Here is a 20,860-nt window from a genome sequence, read left to right on the forward strand (position 1 = left end):
CTTGAATTTTATACAATCAGTACGAAAACATCAAGTCAGAGGTACAACAATTCAACTTTGTTGGACATATGTAGCGATGTTGTAAACGTTGATCCATTGTGCAATCTAGATTTCCGGAATTACCGACGAAAAACGCCCTTTGGTCCAAACCTCCCCCTTACTCCGACAGGAGTGATGTGTCGGTCGCGAACGAATCGGCTGTAAGAGTCGGCTCTTTGAATTTGGAGCCGATTAGTTTTTTCCTCGTCTTTTTTTCCTTTAAAGGCGAATGTTACTGCTCAAGATGTGTGGGGGCGGTTCTGTGCCCACAATGAGCAGGAGAGGGGTGGGTACGCACAGCATCAGTGTTGCCAACATGGCGACTTTGTCGCTAAATGTGGCAGCTTTTTCTGGCATCATTAGAGTTTTCTGGTATTTGGTCTTAAAGGAAAAGTCTTAAAGGAAAAGTGCACTTGTTTTGTGAATTTTGCCACAATCCTGATGTGAGACATGAGCACACGTCTTTCTCTTTTCTGTGCGTTCTAAAGATAGAAAAACTTATTGGCTATTGTGCCATGCTTGTACGGCTGTACGACTTTTTTTATCCTCAAGAATGTCCGACTTTATTCTTGTATATTTATGTCTTTTTCTCGTAAATTTACGACTTTTCTTTCTACAAAACGTACGACTTTATTCTCGTAAATTTACGTTTTTTTCTCATAAATTTACGACTTTTTTTCTCAAAAATGTACAACTTTATTCTGGTAAATGTACTGCTTTTGTCTCATAAATTTATGACTTTTTTCTTGTAAATTTACTACTTTATTTTATTATTATTATTTTTTTTTTATAACTGACATTTCAAGAATAAATTCGTACATTCATGACTTTATTCCTGGAAATCTCAATGCTTTTTTCCAATGTGGCCCTAACACTCGGTCGTAATTTTACTTAATACACATAATTTGGTAATACATTTAAAAAAAAAAAAATCCAAGGATCCACCTGGGAGCCGAAATATCCGGCTCTTCTTAGTGAGCCGAGCCGAAATAACCGGCTCTCTAAAAAGAGGCGACAATTCCATCACTATCCGACAGAATCGTAGTCACCCAGCTCCCCAGCCCGACCGCCTCATCTTCAGTCTGTGCTCCCCTCCGTCTGCTTAAAGTGAAGCTACAATGGCTTACAATAAGAAGGCAGTCTGTGCTTCGCTGGAGAACCTTTCCAAGAGTAACTTCGAAAAGTTCCGCCAGGCTCTAGTGGACCGCCGCGGGGACCGGAGGGTGCCGTTCAGCAGGGTGGAGGACAAGAACCATCTGGAGGTCACCAACGTGCTGGTGTCCACCTTCACCGAGGACGGGGCTCCGTCAGTTGCCGCCGAGCTTTTGAGGGAGATCGGCTGCTTCGACGAGGCGCAGAATCTGGGTAACATCCACATCTGGCCTGCTGCGTTCAAGGGACAGTCTCCGCTTCTGCTGAGGGCACTTTTTACTTTCACTTTTGATTGCAGGACGAGTGTCTATTTGTTCACATATCCTTACCATAAGGTAAAGGTAAGGATATGTCCTTACCGATAGGTGAATGCAGAAATGCAGACCGCATGGAAGCACTTTGAAAGGATTCATACGTTTTATTGATTAAAGACGTCAAACAGTGCAATGTCGGTGAAGATGTGCTAATATGTAGCACGGAAGATTCGATGCTTTTTCTTTGTTTTGATGCACTTCCGGCCAAGTTTTCCGGCGCCTTTGTAACACACAAAAGTTCAACTTACTCTGCGCGTCATCTTGTATGTTTTTGTGGCACCGCGGGGAAATAAAAATAATTCCCGAGAGGACTTTGGACACTCCCTGCCATAAAGGGTATGGTGAAATGTTGCAAAGAGAGTTTTCTTCTGCTGTAGGCAGCGTTCTTCTCAGAGGTTTGCAGCGTGGCGACATTTCCATTAAGCGGGCTCAACCAGGGACCCGCTTTTTCAAAGCGGTCATTAGGTCACGACCCACTTTCAGTTCAGTCATTTTTATGTGTTTGTATTATTTGTTTTTTGTATTTTTATTTAAGGCATTTTGATTATTCTTTACAGTTGTATTTCTATCTTCTTATTGAATGAATGTTCATTTTCTTATGCTCAGGCAGCTTTTTTTTCGAGGTATGTTTAGTGGAAATATGATGACATGTTTCAACTGACAAGGTAAAAGGTCTGAAGTTATTTTTATTATTTTTTACACGTCCAATCTAAGTCTTTATTTTGAATTTTTTGTTGGATTTATTTACGTTATTTTTATTAATTAATTATTTGTATTTTAAGTCATTTTTATTTGATTTTTTGACATGTATTGATGTCATTTTTTAATTCACGTATTTTTTATTATTTTTTTATTACTGTTGTTCTTTACAATTTAAGCCATTTTTATTTTTTGCAATTTTATTTCAATCATTTTTATTTACATGATTTGTTGTTGTTTTTTCTTATGTTTACACCAGTGGTCACCAACCTTCTTGAGCCCAAGATATGTGAACTTATATAAAGGTACATGAATATATACAGTATATGCCTTGAAAAATATATATACAATAGGTATATTTAAATAATATTTTCACTGATAAATATATAGATTTATTTTGTAGACAGTCAAAAGTGATAGATATTTCAAGTTTTTTTTAAATACAAAGCTTTGCATTATTATTGCTTGTTGACGTCAACATTTCGGCCTTTTCTTATTGTGCCTTCTGCTCTATTTTTACCATGTTTTGTTCATTTTTTAAACATTATTATTATTATTATTACTTTGTTCCTGCAGTGATGCAATGACAAATGAGCCACCGGCCCCGGATGGCCCCCCAGCCGCACTTTGGCCAGCCGTACTTTTGTGGGTCTTCTTCGGGGTTGGGCTTGGGCTTGTGGCGTGTACAAACCTACAACCCTTGTACAAACGTGTACAAACGTGTACAAACGTGTACAAACGTGTACAAACTGCAAGTCTGTTTGGCTTGGGCTCCTAGCTGGAGCTTGCGGGTTGCGTGCCTGCAAGGTGGCGAGGCGTATGGGCGTGTTCAGTGGTCAAAATGCGTGCCTGTTGGTCACTCTCCGGGAGGTGAGGGCACTGATGTAACAATACTTTTATTTTTTTTCGAATATTCTCGCAAATTCCCAAAAATCGAGTAGTGGCTTGCGAATGGCAGGTTGGTGATCCCTGGTTTACATTTCAATTTAAGTCATTTTTATTTTATTTTTTTACACTATTTAATTTTATTATTTTTATATTTTACAATTGTATTTAAGTCATTTTCATTTTTATATATTTTTATTATGTTTTACAATTTTATGTAATGAATTTAATTATTAATTACTTTAATTAATGAATTATTGTCATTGTTTTACTCTTAAGTCATTTTAATTTTTATTCATTTTTGTAATTTTATGCAATTTTATGTAAATCATTTTTGTTTTAATTATTTTTTTGCTTAAGTCATTTTCATTTTTAATTATTTGTTGCATAAGGCTTGCATAAATAGACATAAAATATCAAACGTGCACTAAATAAGACCACAAAATCAGAGATTAACTGCGCAATGAACATATTGCAAGGAGAAAGATATAACTTCAAAATAAGTCAGACATAAGTGGAATATTTTAATGTCATTTTTAGATGAATGAGATAAAGCGACTGCCGTTGTGCTTGCGTATGTGAAGTAGGGGCTGCCCACTGTGGTCATGCTTACGTCCAATACTACACAAGTGTCATTAATAAAGCTTTGTCTTCCTGTTTTTGCAGATGAGGAGATTAGCAAACACTCCTCGAAAGCACCTTTGGACAAACGTGAGTCTTTGTGTTGTTGTTTTTTTCATTTGTTGACGAGTACAACAATTTAAAACTTCACTCCTCTTTGATATTGTGTGCAGAACGCCCGGCTGGAGGCCCGCCCGGAGGCCCGGACGACGGTAATGAAAGCCAATGTATTATTAGAAGGTACATGTAGTAGTAATATACTGGACAGCAGTAGTATACATTACGCCACAGTACACCCTGTGCACGAGCCGAGCTAAGCATGAAGCTTGGACGACGAATGGGGGGCCCCTTAAAACTTGATAGAAAAGTTGACTATGCCACCATACCGCATGGTATTAGATGTTTCTAAAAATATACAGGCCTGTTAGGACGCCCCTTCTAGAAAAAAACGCATGACATAAAAAGCTTGTATTAGCATCAACTTTGCTCTTTGCTTTTTTCCCATTTTTGCTGTTGTTTTTTTTAATTTTTCAAGGGAAATTGCTTGGTTAGAGTAGCTCAATTGCAGAAGAAAAATACAAACACTCGTAAATAAAATGCAATGCAATGTGAATAACATATAATGAAAAAAAAAGAATATGAGATAAACCGGATTTGAATATTTACAAATAGTGTGTAGAAATATGGTAAATACAAGTGAATGTACACTTTAGACAAGGGAGGGCAGACAGTACAGCGCTATGATGGGGTGAATAATCGTTTACAGACAGGCGAGGTATTGTAGAGCTGGATGGCGTTAGGAATAAATAAAGTGCTGTAGCGTTCACTGAGGGAACGGAACCGGAGGAATCTGTTGGAGAATGAGCTCTGCTGTCCCTCTATTGTCCAATGGGGTGGGTGGGCGGGCTTGTCCATGATGGAGAGCAGTTTGTCCAGTGTCCTCCTGTCACAAACCCCTCCAACTGAGTGTCGATAACTCGTTGCGCTTTCCGGATCAGTTTGCCTGTCCTTTTTGCTGGCGCTGCTCCCCCAATAAACCACCGCACAGTGCAGGGAACTGGCAACCACAGACTGGTAGAAGACCTCCAGCAGCTTGCTGCACACATTGAAGGACCTAAGCTTCCTCAGGAAATCAGCGGTGTACAGAGTGAACAGGAGTGGAGACAGGACAGCCCCCTGCGGTGCCCCTACACTACTGACCACAGTGTCAGACAGGGACACTCCCCAGCCTCACACGCTGGGGCCTGTCAGACCAGTACTCAATAACCCAGGAGCCAGTGGATGAGCTGACACCCATCCCAAGCAGCTTCTCGCTCATCAGAAAGGGCTGGATGGTGTTGATGGCGCTGGAAAGATCAAAGAACATGATCCTCACAGTGCCCTTCCCACCATCCAGGAGTGAGCACCATGCAATCTATAGGGGGTCCAGGGAAGGGGCCACCAGGGGTCTCAGGCCAGATGGGAGGGACTTCCTGGGCACCGATGCTATGCAGGATGTTTTCCATAGTACCCGTATCAGTCCCAGCTTCAGGCTCAGGTTGAAGATGAAGTGCGGGATCCCAGTCCTCCGACTGGCTTGTTGAATCTCTCCAGCTGCCTTTTCACTCGGCCGGGTGTCAGAGTCATGGGGCTGATTTCCTCAGCGGGGGTGGGAGTAGGGCGATGGGAAGGAAGGTGTCAGTGGTGGGTTGTGAATTGCTCGTCTGGGGGAGTGTGAAGACTGGAGTGGTCGGGGGAGGGCCAGCAGGGGGCCCAGCACTAAAACTATTGAAGAGCAAATTCAGCTCGTTGGCTCTGTCCCGACCCCCACCCTGCTGCTTGGCCTTGATATTGAAGCCAGTGATCATCTCCACGCCCCTCCACACGTCCCGAGTGTTGTTCTGCTGGAGATTGGCCTCCAGCGTCTGCGTCTTCTTATGCAGCAGAACCTCCATCTGGCTGGTGATCTAGGGCTCGTTAGGATAGCAACGAACAGTTCTTGCAGGGATGCTCTGTGATGCAGTCCGTGATGATGTCAATGTCAGACCTGTGGGGCTGACAGAGCGCGTCCCGGCTGGTGGTCTCAAAGCAGTCCTGTAGAGCCCGGCTGGCCTCCTGGCTCCACCTCCTAACTGTCCTGGTGGAGACGAGCTGCCTCCTCACAGAAGGAACATACCAGGTTGTGATCTGAGCATCCCGGGGATGGGGCAGCGCCGCGGCACGATGTATGCATCCTTTGTGTTAGCATACAGGAGGTCCAGAGTTTTATTGTCCCGGGTTGTGCAAAGCACAAATTGGTGGAAAGTGGGTAAAACCGTGTTTTAAATAAAAAAATAACATATTTTTCTTTAAAATTTCAAGTCTATGCTGCTAAAATGACATTATTTTCCTCATATTACAAGTTTATTCTAATAAAAATTGCTACTTGGTTTCTTGTTAAAATACAACATTTTTCTTTGAATATTTTGACTTTATTCTTGTGAAATTACAGCTGGTTTTTTTTTTGTAATTTTCATACTATTTCAACTTTCTTGTAGTACATTTTTTGTCATAATTACGACTTTATTCCCATAATATTTTGACATTATTCTCATAACATCATATATTTTTCCGCGACCTAATTTTCCAAAAATGATTCATTGTTTTGTTTGCAAAACATCTTTTTTCTTCAATATTCCAACTTTATGCTGCTAAAATGATGCTATTTTTATCTCATAATAGTCTTGTAAAATGACAGCTTTTTGTTAGATTACAGCTTTCTCTCTTAATATTTTCACTTCATTCTTGTAAATTTACTGCTGGTTTTCCCATTTTTTCCACTGTTTTATTTTTCAATTTTCCAAATATTTTTACTCACATTTTTTTTTCATAATATTATGACTTTGTTCCCGTAATATTCTAACTAATTTTCCATGACAACTTTATTTTGTTTTGTTTCTTGCAAGTATTTCAACCTTGTAGATTTGAAGTCTTTTCATTATTATGACTTTATTCCCATAATATTATTACTTTATTCTCGTAACGTTGTAATTCTTATTATCAATCTTATTTTCCAAAAATGACAACTTTATTCGTTGTTTTGTTTCTCATAATATTACAACTTTTAAGAAATGACTTTTTTTTAAATATATATTTCAGCTGTTTGCTACTAAAATGACATTATTTTTCCTCATAATATTACAAGCACATTCTCGTAAAAATTGCAACTTTTTTCTTGTTGGTGTATGACTGTTTTCTCTTAATATTTTGGCTTTATTTTCGTAACATTATAACTTTTTCCCTAACCCGATTTTCCAAAAATGACAAGTTTATTTTGTTTTGCACGTTTCTCATAATATTCCAACTTCAAAAAATAATTTTTCTTTAATATTTCAACTCGATGCTACTAAAATGACATTGATTTTCCTCCCAATATTACATGTTTATTCTTGTAAAAATTGCGACTTTTTTACAACTTTTTTCTCTTAATAGTTTGACTTTATTCTTGTAACATTATAACTTTTTCGTCACCCTTATTTTCCATTAATTACATTTTTTTGTTTTGCTTGTTTCTTGTAATAGTATATATTTTTTTCTTTAATATTTCAACTATATGCTACTAAAATGACATTTTTGTTCCTCATAATATTCTGGTAAAAACTTTTTTTCTCATTAGCATACAACTTTTTTCTCTTAATAGTTTGACTTTATTCTTGCAAAATTATTGCTGTTTTTTCATTTCTGCAGGTTTTTTTTAAATTTATTTTGTAGTTTACTTGTTAATTTCTATGTTTACAATGTGCCGTGGGCTAATAAAAAAACAGCCGCGGGCTGCAAATGGCCCTCGGGCTGCACTTTGGACACCCTTGGCTTAGGGTGTCCTCATTTTTTCACATGATAATGCAAAGCAAGGCGAGCTGTTGCTCACGCTCTTCTGTTGCTAAGCTAACCCTGACTTCATCTTCCGTGTGGAAATGTGAAATAAATTCCAGCATCTCTTTTGGCCTTAGCACGATATTAAAAGCGTGATGGAAAGTGTTTTGCAGAGCACACAGAACGCAAAAGCATCTCTGTTCTTTAAAGTAGCAGGTGTTTTTTTTTACTAAAGTGTCAACACTTGAAGTGAGTTTAAAAGTAAACCCATTTTTTTCCTCTCTTCTTCCTCAGAGAAGCATTTTGTGGATCGACACAAGATGGAGCTGATCAAGCGACTGACCAACATTAATCCCATTCTGGATCACCTCCTGGAAAAGAAAGTCATCAAGGATGAAGTTTATGAGGAAATCAGGGCTGTGAAGTCCAACCAGCAGAAGATGCGGGAAATCTACATACAGGCTCTCAAATCTGGCAACCGGGCCAAAGATATCTTCTTGGAGGCCCTGGCAGAGAACGACCCGTACCTCGTGGAAGACCTCAAGGAGAACAAGTAGAGCCAGCCGTGGTGGTCTTCCTTGGCATGGTATCGATAAGAAAAAGTAATTGGTATCGTATCAAATCCAAAAATGGCATTTTATTTTTTCCATGCATTGGGGTTTTTTTTATTAAACAATCATCTCTGTCTTATGTTTGTGTCTTTTGGTTGTCTTGTACATGTGTTTGTTTTCTTGTTGTTTCCTTTTATCCAGTCAAGCAAAAAATTGATTTGAAATTTTGAAAAAAAGGCTTGCAAACTAAATATTTTTTTCCAAGATTATTAAAAATGCTGCTTTTTTTTTTCACAAATCAAAAAAATTGTTCTTATGAAACTTGACATTTTGTTTGCATTGCCAGAAGCTTTGTTTGCTTTTCTTAACATGACATAAATTATTTTATTTTTTTTATTTTGCTGATCTTTTTTGTTTCTTTCAAATCCATGTTTTGTTTGACTGGATAAAGACACAAATTGCTCTCCACTAAGTCAACAGCGGGGTGTTGTGTATACTCCCGTCCAGTAGGTGTCGTCTTTTTCATATTTTGTGCCGGAAACAGATTCGGCGGTCTGGTGCTTCAGTGAAAAGCAACATTTGCGACATCTGGTGGAAAAGTGACGTCAACGCAATCGATGTCGCTAAAAGAAGTGAAGCACAGGTTGTTGAATAGCTTGGTGGTGATTACAAATACAACCGTCAATACGCGCTGTGACGTATGACGCTGCCAACGTAATCGTAATAGTAAAACAGCAGTTATACCATGCAATGAAATTCTTATTCTGTTCATTCTCCCAAGAAAAGAAAGAAAACACAAGAAAGAATAAGAACATAAGAAACATAAACACATAAACATATATACCAATAAATTAAGCAACAACAACAGAAGAGACATTAATACAAGTAAATAATACAAATAAATAAATAAAGTGCTATGAGTGTGTGCGTGTGTTGCGTGCGGCGTGTGTGAGTGCTTCGTTGAGAAGCCTGATGGCCTGTGGGTAAAAGCTGTTTGCCAGCCTTGTGGTCCTGGACTTCAAACTCCTGTAGCGTCTGCCTGACGGTAGGAGTGTGAATAATGAGTGTTGTGGATGTGTGCTGTCCTTGATGAGGTTGTGTGTTCTGCGTAGGACTCTAGATTTATAAATGTCTTGCAGTGAGGGGAGGGCTGCCCCAACAATGTTCTGTGAGGTCTTGATCACCCGCTGGAGTGCCTTCCTATCACGTGTTGTACAGTTACCGTACCAAACAGTGATGGAGGCGGTAAGGACACTTTCGATAGTGCATCTGTAGAAGCAACTCAGGATTGTGGTGGACATGCCAAATTTCCTCAGTCTTCTCAGGAAGTACAGTCTCCTTTGGGACTTCTTCAGAATTTGTTGGGTGTTGTGAGACCAGGTGAGGTCCTCGCTGATGTGTGTGCCAAGGAACTTGAAGGTTTTCACCCTCTCCACCTCAGTCTCATCAATAAACAGGGGTCTATGCGGCTCCTTTTCCCTTGTTCTTGGGTCGATGATCATCTCTTTAGTCTTATCTGTATTGAGAAGGAGATTGTTATCACGACACCAAGCTATGAGGTCCGCCACCTCTCTTCTGTATGATGTTTCAACACCACCAGTGATCAGTCCGATGACTGTAGTGTCATGATGTATTGAATGAGTTAATAGGTGTGTCATGAGACACCCACTTCACGAGATGAAACGATACACGAGATTGGGTCCACGAGACGAGAGCTGAGCTGTCACAAAAGCAAAACAATATGTGTCCAAGTGAAAGTTATGCTTGAAATGTGTCTGGTTTTCTCCCTTTTCTAGTTGGGAACGGATATTTTTCTGAAACGTACCAATGTTCTACTGCTGATTACTAAAGAACGGGAAAAAGTAGAAACTAATAGAACATGTTTAGAAAATCTCTAATGGGGGATCTTGAATGTGAAAGCTGAGAATCTACACTTCAGTCACATGTTTATTGTTTAATTTGAAATGCATTGTGGCGTATCGAGACAAACCTTATTAAAACTTTAGCATAGTGAAGGCAACATGCAATTTTATCTCATCAAGGCGTGTTTACGGTGAATCATTGACAGTGACGTAAAGAGACGCTAGCACACTTTGCACGGCCTGGTGCTGTTCACACACACGTCGCGGCCTTCCCTCTTCTAGCTGAGTGTGTCACTAAGAGATGGCCGCTTCCAAGTGGTCAATCAATGATTCACTGGAGAACCTTTCCAGGAGGGACTTTGAGAAGTTCCGCCAGGCTCTGGTGGACCGCCCCGGGGACCGGAGGGTGCCGCTCTGCAAGGTGGAGGACCAGAACCAGCTGGAGGTCACCAACGTGCTGGTGTCCACCTTCACCGAGGACGGGGCCATCCAGCTGCTTTCGCATCCAAAGTCTCCTTAAAGAAGGCGCCTGATCCTGTGATTTTTAAAAAGTAAGTCGCCAACGGGGTGCCCATGGGCACCAGGGAGCCCCCCCCATGACCACACGAGGCGCCTGCAAGCCTGCTTTTCATTCGGGCTTTCAGTTGATAAATCGGTGTCGGCAGCACAGAAGCCTGATGGGAGCATCCCTGATTGCAAACGCAGAGTGAAATGCATACGTGAACATTTATGCTTCAGTCTTTCTGATGAAATATGCCGTTGGATGCAATTAAAAGCGGAGGAAAGCCGGGCGCACAAAAGTCATTGCAGCTTCCAGGTGTGTCAGGATCAGACGAAGAAGGGTACCTGTCGCATCACCAACCCCCCTCTTGCACCTGTGAGCAAACTGGAATGGATCCAGATTTGTCTGGACAGTATTCAAAAGCTCCCCCTTCACAATTTTCTCAAATGTTTTCATCACCAGAGAAGTGAGAGCCACATAGATAGATAGATAGATAGATAGATAGATAGATAGATAGATAGATAGATAGATAGATAGATAGATAGATAGATAGATAGATAGATAGATAGATAGATAATATCTATAATCATTAAGAGTCTCAGGACAGTTCATTTTTGGAACAATAATAGAATCCTTCCAAACACGAGGAACCTTTTGAAGTTGAAAATAAAAGAGAAAACGTCTACCAACTGTTGTTAATGTTGTCACCTTCTTTAACAAATTGCTGGCACTTGTAACTATCTTTGGCCCCGTGACGGGTTATTTAGCAGTCACACGAGTGGGTTGCAACCCTCGTGGGCCATCGCTGTCATCCAGCCTCATCTGTCGAATCTTCAAAGACTGTCTTGTTCGTTTTTGCAGATGCCAAAATGAGAAAACCGTCCCCGCCTCCAAAGTTGCACCAAGGTGAGCCCAGCTAGTTAGCTACACGCTTAAAAATACGTACTCTCACTTTGTTGTTTTGTTTTGTCTCCGCGGCAGGAGGCGGAGCTGCAGCTGCTCTTGTCGCCACGCGCTCAGACGTCTGCCGCAAGGATTTTCACGGTGATTGGAGCAAAAGTTGCAGCTGCAGCATATGAGCGTGATCCACTGAAATGTGTGCACGTGCAACATGCTAGTATATATTATTATTATTATTATTATTATTATTATTGTTAGGATTATTAAAGTGACCAGAAGGGATCTCGCCTACATTTACAACTTTTCGGACTTACAGCGGTACCTCGGTTTTCATCACTCATTTGTTCCAAAAGGTACAACGGAAACCGAAACATACAAAAAACAGGGTAATTTTTCCCCACAGGAAATAATGTAACTCTAAGGACACCCACAAATATGAATGAAAATACATTTTAGAGAGAATCATTCTAATATTACATGCAGAAAACTGTGGTATAATTCTAAATGAAAAACAAATGGAGCTTATTGTTGATGCAGACTCCTCGTACATCCTGGTGAGGTGGAGTCCAATAGTGTTTGTCACCTTCTGCATCAAATTGCTGCTACTTTGGCCCCATGGCAGGTTATTTATCAGTCACACTCAAGCGAATCAGCAACACAAAGGGCGCTTTGTTTGGCCACTCCATTTCGCAGAATGATACAGTACAGGGCAAAGGGACTAGCTAGTTACGTGCAACATTGCACAAAAACTAAAATATGAGACAAAAATGTAAATGTTACATATGTGTGCGGATAAACTTCACTCCCGGATGCCTCGAGAGTCCGGACAACGCCATGACAGCTCGGGCTTTTAGCTCGATTCCAAGCGCTTTCGACTCTCATTCAGTGGATCGTGGTTTGATTGTCGCTCCCTCACTGTATCGCGTTTTTTCAGAAATTAATTAATTAATAAATTATGGCTGTTTGGTGGTAGACTGGTCTATTATTAGTCAAAACATATTGAATTCTGGACACTAGGAGGCAGTAATGACACAAAATATTGAGACTAGGGATGTTCCGATACACGTTTTTGGCTTCTGATCCGATTTTTAGTATAGTCTCGCTGATCTGATCCAGTACCGATGTTTTTTTTTAACAATAAGCTTTTCTTACGAACTTGTGGAATTGAATATGGTTAGTCGCACGGCATGGCATCTCTGTGTGGCGTTTGCATGTTCTCCCCATGCGTGCGTGGGTTTTCTGCGGGTACTGCGGTTTCCTCCCACATTCCAAAAACGTGCATGTTAGCTTTATTGTGTGTCTGCTCTCGCCGCTTCACAGACAGATGTTTCATGAACAAAGCACACTTCCACGCCAGATTCTCCAGTGTTCATCCAATGATATCCAGTATCCAGTTCTTTACGGTTTGCTGATGAACGCTAGCATGTAGCCACTTGAGGGGGCGTGTCTCCAGGCAGCCAAGAGGAGAAGAATGCACATTTACGGAGTTATTTATGGAGTATCAGAAGAAAGTTACTATATTATAATTTTTTTAAAAGCAAATTTAATTGTGTGAAAAAATGTGTGTGACTTACCAAACGTTACAATTTAAAACATTTCAGTCAAGAGGAAGGGAAGTAGACTGAACTGAAGATGCTAACTAAACTGGTTTTATTTTGCTCTGGTTGCTCAGAGGAGGAGGAGGAGGAGGAGTCCGACGATGACGACGACGACGACGATGACGATGACGAATTTGTTGACGTTCTATTCGACATCTGTGAGCGCAAGATGAAGAAACTCTGCAGCCAGGCTATTGAATATGGCAGAAGACAGCTCCTGGATTAGAAGGAGCAAACATCCTGATGGTATTGCTTGCACACATGAGCATCATCACATGATGCTTTTACCCTCAACACTCACGTGCCTTCACTTACATCGCTGCGATTAATCGGTGTGATATACTGTGTGTTCATATTGATAACAGATTACCCATTACGCCCATTACGTCCATCGCGAGCTAGCGGCAGATCGCCAAGTTAGTTTGGGCCCATCGCGTAAACGACACTTTGTAGATGTCACATGACATCAGTCAGCTGGCATTAAGCTCGCCTCCTGATTCGCTCTTGCTCCCCCGCGGCGTTTCGAGCCACACACGGAGATGCGACTTTCGTCTTTATTATTCTGATTATGGATAAACTAACTTAGCGGTAAGATGCTTATACTGTATTTATAACAAAAGTTATATCTGTGCACTTGTGGCTCGGCTTTGAACTCCACCACAGAAATCAGTGTTTTCTTCACGTCCGCTTCTTAAACCATTATTTCATCATGAAATGGAAAATGTGCCCGTTGCGGAAACCTTTTTAATACGTTGCCTTGACCTCGGCTGCATTGTCTTTTGCATAATCGTTTTCCATTTTTGTGTATGGGTAATGTTTGATAGCAAATGCTAACTGGATGCAATACATGCACTGCGTCTCCTAACGAACGTTACGTAGCTATTTTGACTGACATTTTACCGCTACTCAGGTTATGTACACAACTATTTAGGGATTTTGTGTCATTATCTTTATTGCCGTATTGAATACTTACTTATGAGATCAGCTCCTCTTTTGCTGCCTTTGTCCCCAAGCTTTGGAACTCCCTTCCACCTGCACTATGGTCTATCCCAGCTAACACATAACGAAAAAAGAACGTTAGTTCATGGTTCTCCAGTGGTTAGTTAGAACCAAACCAAGGGAGAACGTTGTCGAAAAGTTCTCCCCTGGTTACGTAGCAAACTAACAAGCATTATGGTGCTATCATTTATTACATCTCATTTAAAAACTCACTTATTAAGACTGGCATTTGACACGTGATCGATATAGGTATGTTAGATGTGATTCTGTATATGTGCATCTATTTTTGTTTTAGGTGTTTTTATTATATTTTATTCAGTCTTCCCTGTTCTTACTTGTTTTAAGCTGTTATATTATTGTGCAGCACCTTGGGAACCACTGGGATGTTGTAAGGTGCTATACAAAAAACCTTGATTTGATTTGATTTTGTTCATGTGTCAGAGCTTATCAGACCAACTGTGAATATTTTAAGTTTAATTTGAATGTACCTTTTTTTTTTTTTTTTTGCTTTGAAAAAAAAAATAAAACTAGAGAATTGTATCTGGCGTACGTATGTGTCTTATGGCTGCGGTTTACACTCCCGTCCACTGGGTGTCGCAGGAGGTGCCAGTGACGTAAGCGGAAAAAGAAGACACGTCAAAACAACCCCAACACAATCGGGTGACCGCATTTTCAGCCCGTGTTCTCGTGAAATATGTTTTTACAGTCAGCTGTGTGAGTAAGTTGGCATCTCAATGTTGATTTTCTGCGGCAGTCAAGTCTTAACATTGCGTGTTAAGTGACGAATTTTGAATGAACGTAACTGTTCGCTACTTGCTAAATAGATGCTAGCGCGTCAGGAAGGCTAACATCCGGGTATTTAATGACGACTTCGATGGACCGAACATCCAGTATGTGGTTCTTTTAAATTACATTTTTTGGTGGACATTGAAGAGGGATACGGATATTAAAACACGATTATACTGTGCTGCTTAGCGCAAAGTGTTTTTTTCAAGTCATGTTATTTTTGACCCAAATGCACTTACTGGCCATTTCATTAGGAACACCTTCACAGTCTCATGCAGGGATGTCCAAAGTGAGGCCCCATCTCTTTTTTATTGGCCTTTATTGGCACATTGCAAAAATAAAATAAAAACATGTTTTGTTCAGATAATGTAGCTTATACAGTATTCACTTGTTTTTTTTGTTGAATTTAACTGGTTTTAGCATTTTGAATGCACCAAATGTATCAAAGTGGCCCCCCTTTAATGTATGTTTTTTAGGTTTAAGTTATTGTATGCGGCCTTTTATGGAAAAACATGACAATAATGCCCATTTTAGACATGTATAAATTAACATGTTTTATATTTTATATCTCTGTTATTATCATAATTTATTTTACTTATACAGGGCTTTTAAAAGATACTCAGACACACTACAACAATGTTAAATAAGAACACACCATGTAAGAGTATATTCAATAATATGATATAATATAATGAGAGTTTGTAATGTTTTCTCATCTGAGCCAATCAAACATGATCAAGGGCGGTGTGGAGGTGCGCCTAATGTTTTGGCCGGTCAGTGTACTTTCCTTCAGTCATGTTTAAAGACACTCATTCTTTGTAACATCCTGTAAACCCACAATAAAACAAACAAAAAAAAGTTCCTTTTTGCTTTGCTTTGCTTCATTGTCGTGTCCTCGCTCTTATTCCAGGAGTGGCGTGAGACATGACCGTCATTTGCCGTCTCCTGGTGTCCTGCAGCTCCTCCTCTCACGGACCTCTCCTGCTGCGCCGAGCGTTGAGCGGCAGACCTCAGATCAGCGGCAGCCTGCGAGAGAGCTACCGGCTGCTGCAGCTGCCCGAAGGCGAGCCAGTCAGCGCCGTTCGGGTTAAGGAGTCCTACCTGCGCCTGGCCAAGCTTTACCACCCCGACTCTGGCGCTCCCACCGCTGATGCGGTCCTGTTCGCCCGAGTCGAGGAGGCCTACCGGTCAGTTCTGGCTCACCGGAGCGAGGCAGGGAAGGACACAGACAAGGAGGACGAGGACAAGCCCCCAGGTGCGGCCCCCCAGCATAGACACTACCTCAGCTACGAGGGTGTGGGCTCAGGCACCCCCAGTCAACGTGAACGCCAGTACCGGCAGTTCCGTGTGGACCGGGCGTCCGAGCGGGTCCTGGACTACCGGCAGAGGGAGCACGAGAGGGCTGCGGCTGCGGAGGGGGCGCTGGTGGAGCGGGACCTGCGTCAGCGCAGCAGGAAGATTCAAATCACCCAAGCGGTCGAGCGGCTGGTGGAGGACCTGATCCAGGAGTCTATGGCGCGCGGGGACTTCCGCAATCTGAGCGGCGCCGGGAAGCCTCTCAACAAGTTTGAGCACAACCCCTACGCCGACCCCATGACCCACAACCTCAATCGCATCCTCATCGACAACGGCTACCAGCCACCCTGGGTGGTCACGCAGCGCGACATCCGCCAGGCCGCCGCGCACATCCGCAGCACCTTACTGGAGGGGAGGGCCCAGCTGGCGGAAGCCATGGACCCGACGGAGCGCAGCCGCTGGGGGGAGCTGTGTGCCGGCGCTGAGGAGGAGCTGGCCAAGCTCAACAAGATGGTGGACAACTACAACCTGATCGTGCCCACGCTCCAGATGCAAATGGTGCACTTCAGCTTGCCGCGGGAGGTGAAGCGTGCCGAGATGGCGGCCCGCCAACGCGGACTGGAGCAGCGGAGGGAGCGAGAGAGGAGGAAGGAGGAGAGGAGGAGAGCCAACGCCACCAACACAAAGTCTGGAAACACAAAGCCGGGCCTGATGTCTTGGATGCAAAGCTGGCTGAGATGAATGACATGAAACCTATCCCGGCGGACTTAGGCAGGGAGAGGACTGCTGGTCAGCCAGTCGCACTACAAACACGCATTCACACGCACATTTGCACCGATGGATCATTTAGAGCAGGGAGAACATAACGACGCCACACAGATGTTTCAACAGATTCCAACCCTCGACCTTTTGATGGTGAGGCGCACGTGTAACCTCTACGCCAGCAGTGTCCAAACATCTCCCACCGGGGGCTCCATAGAGAAAGATGTAAGGATGCAAGGGCCGCTGAGAGTTTTATTCTTTTTACTTCAATGGTAGCCAACCTTTATTGGTAGAAAACTGTCACGGCACACCACCAAACACAAACGTCACAAAAAAGTATCCAGCAGGGCTCAACTCAGTACTTATGCAGGCTGCATTTTTAGAAGGCAGACTTCTACCTTCACTGTTATTCTCATTTTACATCTCATGTCAGTGTGAAACCTTCATATCTACAAAACCAAATGGATAATGTCCACAAAAACATGAGTCAAAGATCATTTATAGTGCAAGAGTGCTCTGCTGTTTGTTTTCAAGTCTCGCTTCCAAGTTTTTTAACTGCACTCACGGGCCGGTCTCGTGTCTTTCCCAGACCAGATTTGGCCCACGGGCCTCCAATTGAATAGGACAGGTGTACAGTATACCAGAGGTGTTCAAAGTGCGGCCCGAGGGCCGTTAGCCACCCGCGGCACATTATAAATATATAATTTAACAACAAAAGTTAAAAAAAAAAAAAAAAGCAACAGCAAAAATAGAAAAATCAGCATTAATTTTACAAGAATAAAGTCAAAATATTAACTGAAAAAAGTTGTAATCTAATGAGAAAAAGTCATCATTTTACGAGAATAACATTGTAATATTAGGATGAAAAATAACATAATTTTAGTAGCATCAAGTTGAAATATAAAAGACTTTTTTTTCGAAGTCGTAATTATGAACAACAGTCAAAATAACTTTGGTTGTAATTTTTTGAAAATTAGGTTGCGGAAATGGTGTGAATAAAATAATTACGAGAAGAAAATTTACAAAAACAAAGTTGGGCGTGTAAGTACTCAATTTTTGGGGGGAGGGTCCTGGAATGATGTTATTTGTAGTAAAAATAAATCATAATTTTCAGAAGTGAAATTGGATATCGCCCATGACACACTAATGTGCCGCAGCACAGCAGCTGGGAATCACTGCTTGCCCTTTCGAAGTTATTGAACACGCTTAAAAACAATCCAACGTAGGCCGATATTATGCAAATGCGATTGATATATTGTATCATTAATTAAAACACAGCTGTGCGTTGTAAGTGCAAAGCAGATTGTTGGTATTAGTGTGACATCTTGTGTTGTGTTTTGTCTTTATTTTTCTCATATTTCCTCCGTAGTGTTTTGATTTTCAGCATATCCTTGTGCCAGTAATAAAGTGTGTCACTGTACAATGCCATTATATAATTTTCTTTTCATTCATTTCCGACCTTCACGAGTCCTTGGGGGTAACATTTAAAAACACTTTTCCCAAACTTACGACGCAAGTTGCTCCTGAAATTACTATTTTTTATGGTCATGACGTCCGGTATTGGAAGTGCGTCAATAACTCACTCCCCCTAGCGCCATCTGCTGGACGTAGATGGTCACTGCACCCACTCTGCTCTAACGCGAGTCAAAAACGTCACGTGTTATTTTCATGGAAATCAGTTTGTGCGTGTGACTAACTTGTACGTATTAGTAGCTAGAAACGTAAAAACAAGGTAAATGACCGCTAGCCCGGCCCAAATGTGTTACTGCTCTTGTTCTGGCGTCCCCTCCCCTGTTGCTGGGTTACAGATGACCACAGACCCCGCTGCCCCCTGAGCCAGACCCAGGGCGGCCGTGCACGGTGTCCTCTTCCGGGTCCAGTCGTGTGCGATGTACAGGTGGTACGGGTCGTGGGAGCTCTCCAGCTTCTTGGAGCGGATGAAGCTGAGCATGACCCCGAAGGAGAAGAAGCTGAACATGCCGAGCACCACGAGGATGTAGAGCACGGCCTGGGTCTGGGACTGGGCCCGAGTCGCCCACGGTGATGTGCCGATGCCGGTGTGGTTCTGCGAGAGCGGGGGAAGCTGCGAAGGAGCGGTTCTGTTGATGCAGTGATGCAAGAGGGAGAGCAACACGGAAGTCAACTCGGTAGCGTTGATGTGAGACATGGCCGCCCTCTGCTGGACACGCCACGAACTGCAGCTGCAAAGGGAGACCAGCGCCAGGTAAGCTTTCACGTACAACTTTGCTGTCGTCAACCACTTGACCTGATATTTTATTTAAATTGCCTTTATTACTCATAAACATGCATTTATAGTTATATTACATTATGTATTTTTAATAAAACAAATTTTAATACTTTGTAAGCTCCAGTGGTATAAAAATGGATGGCTGAATAATATGCATATATTTAATCATTTTCCCACAATTAAATCAAATTTTTTTAAAAATATTGCGACATGAATCTACAATATGCTGATCATGCCAATTCTGAATATTTTTTCACATTTCTTTCATAGTAATACGTCATTCCTTACTGCAGCTTTTGATCAAATATCAAAAAATTTAAATGCAATATTTGAAAAACTCATTACCACATTCCCTCATTTTGTGTTTATTTGGTCCAAACGCATTTGCGTGAAAAAGTAATTATTTTCGAATGATTCTCCCCAATATTGAAAAACATTTTTCTAATTAATTGTAGTAATAATTACCTTTCATATATATTTATTTAGATTTATTTATTTTAAGAATGCAGGGGCCACTTTTACTTTTTTTTTTTTTTAAAAACAACCCATGTGGACGAAACGTTTTCAATACTTAAAGAAAAAACAGGTGACAAGCAAATTATTAGTATGAATTAACTTTTTCTTCAAATGCTACACTTTTTTTTGTATTGTTTCTCCATTTTTACTGTTTTTATTTATATAATTTACAAATATTTCAACTTTCTTCTTATACATTTCTTTCCTTTTAATTACTATGTCTTTGTCCTCATAATATTTGGACTTTATTAACACAATATTATATTGCAACTATAATTATTCCGACTGTTAATGTTGTGGGTTTTTTTTACATTTTTAGTCTTTAATATTTCAACCTTACTGGGTTTTTTTTATATTATGACTTTATTCCCCTAGTATTTTGTTTTTACTCACATAAAATTAATTTTTGTTGTCGTTTTTTTTGTTTTCTTGCTTAATTGTATATTTACAATGTGCAAAGCGCCAATAAAAAAAAACAGCTGCTGGACATAAATGGCCCCCAGCCCGCACTTTGGACACCCCTGGTTTAAATAGCAGGCGTCCATTATGGGCACTAAATGACAATGAAGGTTAGGAATGTTTGATGAGGTGTAAGTATTTATCTTGATGCGCCATGCAATGACTTAGCGTTCAAATGTTCCAAAGAAGGAAAAGCTTACCTGGCTGGCAAGTTCGAGTTCCGTGCTTGCTTTTGGTGCACCTCCAGCAAACCTTGACTGAAAACACTAAAACCTCCGCCTGGGTGATAAAAAGTTCCCTCCTCCATGGTCACGCCAAGCACATGTCAACACGTTTAATGAAAGGACGGCACAGGAGGTCAAAAACATTTCATCCAGCGGCTAAATGAATGTTTGCGCATGAGTGCGTTTGCCTTAAGAGGCGGTGCACATTCTGGCTGTCGTGATGAAGACCGGTGTGACACGCCGGCTCGTGGTGTTCTTGCGGAGAACAATGCTCCAACTGTGGCACCCAGCTCCTAAATGTCACCTTCACACGTCCTCTAAGCCACCCTTTTTGCAGCACAGAATAGACGCTGTTACACAGACACCACGTGTGCACGATGTGCATGAACCTGTGTGGCAAAACTGTGATTCATGCACAAGCTAAACTCTTATTTATGGACTTCAACATACGTATGGAAGAGTCATTGTTAGGAATTAACAGTAACAATAATACTTCACTTTCAATCACGTTGTTTTTTTGGAGCTCTGGAGCTCTGCTAGCGATCCATCAGTCAGCTACAGGTGTGGGAGCTGTGCCACGAGTGTAATGTTAGCGTTGCTGACGTACATTTCCAAA

At 41.5% G+C, this 20,860-nt stretch overlaps 3 protein-coding genes across 3 annotated transcripts; 2 read left to right on the top strand and 1 right to left on the bottom strand.

The window, feature by feature from the left end:
- The first annotated feature begins 1,076 nt into the window (after window positions 1-1,076).
- pycard (PYD and CARD domain containing) lies at window positions 1,077-8,226 on the top strand. The gene is made up of 4 exons (XM_054781875.1): window positions 1,077-1,404; window positions 3,756-3,800; window positions 3,884-3,922; window positions 7,836-8,226. The coding sequence occupies exons 1-4, from the start codon at window positions 1,158-1,160 to the stop codon at window positions 8,096-8,098; spliced, it is 594 nt and encodes a 197-aa protein (XP_054637850.1). The 5' UTR covers window positions 1,077-1,157; the 3' UTR covers window positions 8,099-8,226.
- Window positions 8,227-14,577: 6,351 nt separating this feature from the next.
- On the top strand, window positions 14,578-19,776 carry dnajc28 (DnaJ (Hsp40) homolog, subfamily C, member 28). The gene is made up of 2 exons (XM_054780868.1): window positions 14,578-14,843; window positions 15,650-19,776. Exon 2 carries the CDS (start codon window positions 15,664-15,666, stop codon window positions 16,774-16,776), a length of 1,113 nt encoding a protein of 370 aa, XP_054636843.1. The 5' UTR covers window positions 14,578-14,843; window positions 15,650-15,663; the 3' UTR covers window positions 16,777-19,776.
- On the bottom strand, window positions 17,540-20,286 carry LOC129184695 (potassium voltage-gated channel subfamily E member 1). Its single transcript, XM_054780873.1, has 2 exons — window positions 20,221-20,286; window positions 17,540-18,998 (listed from the first exon to the last, which is right to left on the bottom strand). The coding sequence occupies exon 2, from the start codon at window positions 18,962-18,964 to the stop codon at window positions 18,560-18,562; it is 405 nt and encodes a 134-aa protein (XP_054636848.1). The 5' UTR covers window positions 18,965-18,998; window positions 20,221-20,286; the 3' UTR covers window positions 17,540-18,559.
- Window positions 20,287-20,860: the final 574 nt, after the last annotated feature.

Source organism: Dunckerocampus dactyliophorus, chromosome 7 (assembly GCF_027744805.1).
Source record: "Dunckerocampus dactyliophorus isolate RoL2022-P2 chromosome 7, RoL_Ddac_1.1, whole genome shotgun sequence".
NCBI lineage: Eukaryota > Metazoa > Chordata > Actinopteri > Syngnathiformes > Syngnathidae > Dunckerocampus > Dunckerocampus dactyliophorus.